Raw genomic sequence first — 6,778 nt, 5'->3', positions numbered from 1 at the left:
AATGCCATATCTCAGAATCGATTGGGCTTCCCGAACATAGTCTGTTCGCTGTGACAGAACATTTATTTTTTTAGTAGATTTGCTGTATTCTACACAGTTCTATCTCGTGCTGCAGTGACATTTACATTTACATTATACAAAGCGACTTACAAAGTACATTTGTCTAAGTAAATCAATCAACTATACATCAGTGATCAGTAAAATCTTCGATAAGAACAAGAGTGTTAGAGAAAAGTGCTAGAGAAAGGAAGATATATATTTTTTTATTCCAAGTTCTGGTAATCTATGGTGTTAGGGGTGGAGAGGTCTGAGAAGAAGGAGCCCAGGTGTACCCTAAAGAGATGGGTCTTTAGTCTGTGGTGGAAGATAGGTAGTGACTCTGCCGTCCTGACAGTGGTGGGAAGCTCATGCACCAAGACAGAGAAGAGCCATGACTGAGCAGAGCGACCACTACGTCCTCGTAGAGATGGTGGTGCCAAGCGGCCAGCAGAGGTGGAACAATTAAGTGATCGGGCCGGGGTTTGGGGACTGACCATTGTTTGCAGATAGAGATGGGCTGTTTCCTTTACCGCTCTGTTGGCGAACACCAGGGTCTTGAATCTGATGCAAGCTCCTACTGGGAGCAAGTGAAGGGTATGAAGGAGGGGGGTGACACGGGAGAATTTGGGGAAATTGAACACCAGACAAGCAGCAGCATTCTGGATGAGCTTCAGAGGTCTGATGGCGGAGGCAGGGAGACCGGCCAGAAGTGAGTCTAGGTGGGAGATGACAAATGCCTCGACCAGGAGTTGTACTGCTTTTCTTGTGAGGAATGGGTGTATCCTTCGAATGTTGTAGAGGAATAATCTACAGGAGTGGGCCGTCTCTGTGATGTTAGCCGCACAGGACAGTTGGTTGTCCAGGATCACCACAAGATTCACAGGGGAGTTCTCCACCATGATGGAGAAGTATTGGAGAGTGCAGGCTTTCCCAAGAAGAAAGAGCAGCTCCGTCTTGTCAAGATTGAGCTTCAGGTGGTGAGCAGACATCCAGGAAGAGATATCTGTGAGACGCATAGTGACACGTGTCACCACCTGTGTGTCAGAGGTGGAAGAGAAAAAAGTTGAGCAACATCAGCATACCAGTGGTAAGAAAAACCATGTGAGGAAATTACAGAGATTTTGTATACAGAGAGAACAATAAGGGTCCTAGGACAGAGCTCTGTGTGACACCAGTGGTGAGGGTGTGTGATGTGGACAGCAACCCTCTCCACATTACCTGGTATGAGCGATCGGCCAGGTAGGATACAAACCAGGAGAGTGCAGAGCTTGAGATGCCCAGCTCTGAGAGGGGGAAGAGAAGGATCTGGTGATTTACTGTGTTAAACACAGCAGACAAGTCCAGAAGAATGAGAAGAGAGGAGAGGGATGAAGCTCTGGCAGTGTGGAAGGCCTCTGTGACAGCAAGGAGAGCAGTCTCAGTAGAGTGAGCAGCCTTGAAGCCGGATTGATGTGGGTCAAGGAGATTGTTCTGAAAGGGATCATGCGAGAGTTGGTTACAAACAGCACAGTAGTGAGAGAGAGAGAGGTGGGGGGGGGGGGGGGTGTAACCATGTGACGTTGCTCTTGTTTCGCTCGATCTCTGCTGTCCCTGAGTGAGAGAAATGCACATGTTGACAGTCAGGGGTTAAGGCACATTTCCCAAATTTGCAGTTGTTCCCTTCACTCATTCCATGCTGCAGAAATGGATCTTAAGTATGCATCAAAGTGTATCTAATGTCTTAAAGTTAGAGTTAGTGATATGACGTAACCACAAAACAGCGGGGTGACTAATGGCAGAGATAGCTAGCCTGAAACAAGACAACGCCCTAGACAGCCTTTTGTCAGTGGCTATTGTGTTGTATTGGCATGCTCATTCACCTATGGAATTGCTAAGGAGCGAAGCTTAAACATCTCATAAGTCAGTCCATTTCAGGTAATAACATCATATTGCTGAGTGTACCTTTAAAGTTAAAATCTTTCATTTGTTTTTCGCCAAAAGGCAGTCCCGCAGCTTGGTGCGTGATAAAGCTGAGGGATGGGGCTAGAAAAAAGCAACCACTTGCATCATAGATAAAGACATGGATGCAAAGGAATAACAAGTAATTATTATAACCATAGCGTTCAATCCCGCGGCTAAAGTGGATTTCATAAAGAGTTATACATTGATATGGGAGAGTTAACAGTAAGGTAAGCTCATTTTAACAATATAAGTAAAACAAAAAATGTGACACCTTTTCTGTTGCACACCTTGGCCTTCCCGTTTAGAAAGACATTCCAACATAATACCCCTTAGAGCACCATGTCAGCTTTAATAGGTCAGGGAGAACAAGGAGGGAGATGGAGGGAAAGTGACATTTATGAGACAGGGTTTTTAAGAGATGACCTGACTAGCTTGGAGTGAATGAATAATGCATTGAAGAAAAGAAACCTGACATTTTGAAATCTGCATTGAGCAGTAAAAAGGGTCGGCAGTTGGGATTGTGTGGGTGGTGCGGTATGTCTAAGGGTTAGAGAGGGCACATGCCCTTGTCTCCTTGGCTCGACTGCTCTAATATGCAGGCTGCCCGCTGGCTATGCCCTCCCTCCATCTCATCCCTTTCTTATCCCTCTCTGCCTCCCTCTCTCTTTCTTTGTCAGTAAGATGAAACCCCTACACATTGTGGGTGAGGACATGGCTTCAGGAAATAGGACAGTGGCCCAGGGGTGGGGAACTGGGTCATTTGTCAGCTGATCCCAGGGGCTGAACTGCAAGCCGGGTGTAGGACAGGGGCAGGAAGGGGGGATGAAGAAGCACTGATATAGAGCAAGGTTAAAGGAGGACATGTGGTGGATGCTCTCATCCTTTTTTCTCTCTCCCTCCCCCCAATCTTTATTTTTCTTCATATTCTTTCTCTAGGGTCCATAGGAAAAGCCCTCCAGCCAATGCATGCTGGAACAAGGAGAGCGATTCAGGGCCCCAAAGGAAACTCGGCCTGAATCCTTGCCAAAACAATCAGTCTTCAGACAGGGTGTGATGCTTGACTCTCCTGCTCTCCCCCACCCCCCCAACCTGTCTTCCTCATAGGAGGATGAGTCACTCACTCCAACCACATTGTTAACGTTAAATGCTTGAGGTCTGTTTCAGCCACAAATACAGAAGGGACAAATTCTCAAAGAGGTCACTTGTTAGATTAGATTAGTCCCTTTATTTCTTGAAAACAACAATGAATCAACATGGCTATTATGTTTGGAATAATCACAGAGGGCATAATAATCACAGAGGGCATTCTGGCTGGGAGGCAGCCCGGGAGGCGTCCCGAGCACACGCTGACCCTCCTCAACCCAAGCAGTGTTGCAACAGTGCCTTCTTCCGAGTGGCACACACCTCAGTTAGCCCCGAAGCAATGAGGTAAGTTTCGAAGGACTGTAGCCAGCGAGTCCAAGGTATTGGAGGCTCGCCTGGCAATGCGAGGAAGGAGGGAGGTGGTGGGAGAAAATGATCAGCCATCCTAGTCATCAAATATTATGTTTGTAATAATCACATTTACATTTACATTTGCATTTAAGGCATTTAGCAGACACCTTTATCCAAAGCGACTTACAACAAATACATTTGTTTAAGTAAGTGAATCATCTATCCATCAGTCATCATAAAATAAAGTAATCAATGCTCAGACCAGGGGCCATAGGCAGTCACAATGCTAGAAGAATTGTTTAATAATAGGAGAGAAACTTGTACTTGGGATCACCATGGGACACAGCATGGTAGCATCAACTCAACCTGCATTTACTTTTTCTAGCTACTCACAGGACAGAGCAATACATCACATATCATCACTCAGGCCTCACACAACAATCGCAGCACAATCGAACACTGCTATTCCAACTTTGATGCATCACTGCTAACCCAGTGTGCAGACATAACAATGGCAGTCCCACAAATACAAGTCAATTGCTGCATCTTGAGTTTAAACAAACACAGCCTCTGAATCGTGAAGTTGACCCACGGCAGTAGGCTCAGTCAGATGAGTGCTGTTGTCTTCCTCTGACCTCTGCCTTGTTCAGTCCCTCCTTCTGGGTATGGTTGCCTTCATATGCACTAAGCGTGATATTTTATTGAACCTTTATTTCTATTTCTATTTATTTCTATTTTACATCCACTCTTTTTATAAGACGTATGTTAGGCTGGGATTAAAACACAAACATGTCCAATCATATAAAGATATAATCATTACAATCAAGCTATTGGACATTTGCCAGAAAACATTGTATAGAGATACATCTTTCATCTCCCTCCAAAGAGTAACCAAATATTAATAGTGTCTGCTGATTTCTTTAGCATAATTCATGACCATGTTTTCATGATGTATAGGTTTTGCACACATATCAATCATAGTCCCACAAGTCAATGTCTTGAACTTTGTGACTTTGGATCTGGTTGTCGGCATTAGTAAAGATGTAATGTTGGATGTTGTGGTAGTCAGGTTGCCCACTGATTAACTCCACCATCTCACCGTTGCTCTGTAGCACTATGCGGGCATTGGTAGCCTGGTATTGGGTGTGGTGGACCAGTAGGTGCTGGAGGCAGGCAAGCAGACCTTCCCCAACCACTCCACTCTGCTCCAGGTGGTTCTTTACCTCCAGAGCCCTCTCCAGGGTCAGAGCCTGACCCAGGTTTACCCTACGACGGGGCTGCACCAGGACACTCGTCAGAGGTTGGTGGGTGGAGTAGGTGAGTCGCAGCTCACCACAAACAATCTTCAGCTCCACATTGGTCAAGCCAATGTCGCTGTCGACATCGACCCCTCCAAGGATTCGTCGGGCTTGATCCAGACAGGACTCAAACTCATCCTGGCAACGGTGGCCAGAGAAATGGGAGTCAGCGATATTGGCTAGGGTTAGCTTGGTCCCAGGGGTGTAGACCCTCTGGTGGAGCTCCGGCCCATTGGTGCCAACTCTGATGGTATAGTGGAGTGCAGGGGTACCGGCAATGAAGCGTACAAGCTGGATCTTGCCCTCCAGCAGCAAGGAGACGTCCCTCCGTTTGGTTATGGGCAGGACCTCCAGGGCCCGCACGGCATGCTCCAGGGTGGCCTGGAGGACCGGGTCCAGCAGACCCTCCTGACGGAGTTTGATCTTCGCTGACAGAAGACAGTCCAGATCCAGGAGGGGGACGGTGAAGATTTTCCTGAAGAGGGAATTTAAAAAGAGCAAAAGTCAAACGACAGCAAATGTATTTGAACCAGAGGGATTTATAGAGTTAGAATGTGTCATATTATGTTGTATCAAGTCCAAAAATATTTTTTGCTCAATATTATGGTTTTTGATATTGAACCAAAAGGGCATGATCTGAAATATTCTGTTCCAGTGAAATCACCATATATTATAGCATTGTAATGAGGGCAACAAAGCATCAGAAAGGCCATGATATTTGACATAAAAAAGGCAGTGTACAGTAATACTGTAGGTGGCACTCAGCAGGTGAAATGGGAAGATCAGGTCAGGCTGTCACCCCTATTTATGGAGTCTTTAGTAGCCATTCAATATGATTATTTTTTGTCTGTCTGTAAGCAGTGCCCCACAATCCCCCTTTCACGATAAGCCATGGAAAGGTCATATGATTTATTCAAAACAAATTAACAAGTAGGTTACATACAGCTCCACCCTGGGAGCTGTGGACAATGGTGCTAATTTGAGCCTACGTTTAACCGGGGAAGGGTAACTACTACTCTATATTATATAAGATCTAATTTTACCTCGGTAAATCCCACTACATTCACACTTATCAGCTACATTTCTGAAATGTTTTGATTTATTTACTGAGCATCAGACAAACTGGTTTTGGAGCAAAAGCAATTTTACCCTTTTTTCTGATACCATACACACAATTCACGGCCCGTATCATATGACTTTGCCCTTGTTATTGTGTTGGAGGGAGTTCAGAGGCACAGACTGAGGACATTCAACACATTGGAATTGTTTAATAAAAATACTGACGCCCTATTTCTGCATTCAAAATACAGGCGTACGTGCTGGTGGGAGAGAACAAAGACAAAAAAACATCAACAGCCAGAACCTTGAACTGCTACATAATATGAATCACATTGATTCTATGGGGTCAATGTGTTGGGTATTAGTTGCTATTTCACAAAGTATCAGCAAATGAAAACCCTTTCAGAGATAAGATTCTTTGTAAACAAAATGATTTCCTGTTTTCCTCTTGTCTTATTATTTGTTTGTTCACTCAACTTGCAAAATGTTTAAAAATGGGTTAGTGTTTCCTTGTTAATACTAGATTTATTGTTGAAAGTCATGCATTTCACTCAAAAATACCTTCCAAAAATGATACAATTATGGAACATAATTATATTTTGCCAAGTTATCACTAAATAAGAATTTGTACATGTATTTAGGGATCTTTTGATTGAAGATTATAACAGCATGCTTTTTGACTTTTGAGAAAGGACTTACTTCTCGTTCATTTTCGTTGACTTGGTCTCTGAACTTCACTTGTCACAGACCAGGCAGAAGGAACAGGCACATGGAACTAGCAAGCACTACAGTTTCAGAGGGACAATATACAAATCTCTATCAAAATACTTTACCACATTATGAGCAATATATACAGTATCTGGCAACCCATATACAAGTCAGCTTTAATAAAGGCAAAATGTGCTTTGGTTCCTTACCTATGTTGGATGATGTCTTCGTCTTCACTGAGGTCTATGCAGTGATAACAGTTTGTCTAAGGCAGAGCATAATGAACATCTACCACCTGA

At 44.3% G+C, this 6,778-nt stretch overlaps 1 protein-coding gene across 1 annotated transcript; it reads right to left on the bottom strand.

Moving 5' to 3' along the window:
* Nucleotides 1-3,687: 3,687 nt before the first annotated feature.
* LOC310813750 (uncharacterized protein) lies at nucleotides 3,688-6,778 on the bottom strand. Its single transcript, XM_083682863.1, has 3 exons — nucleotides 6,689-6,778; nucleotides 6,471-6,556; nucleotides 3,688-5,187 (listed from the first exon to the last, which is right to left on the bottom strand). The coding sequence occupies exons 2-3, from the start codon at nucleotides 6,479-6,481 to the stop codon at nucleotides 4,386-4,388; spliced, it is 813 nt and encodes a 270-aa protein (XP_083538989.1). The 5' UTR covers nucleotides 6,482-6,556; nucleotides 6,689-6,778; the 3' UTR covers nucleotides 3,688-4,385.

This window comes from Argentina silus, assembly GCF_951799395.1.
Source record: "Argentina silus genome assembly, chromosome: 13".
NCBI lineage: Eukaryota > Metazoa > Chordata > Actinopteri > Argentiniformes > Argentinidae > Argentina > Argentina silus.
Note: the sequence above shows the minus strand (reverse complement) of the source record. Positions and strands in the feature narration are given on the sequence as shown.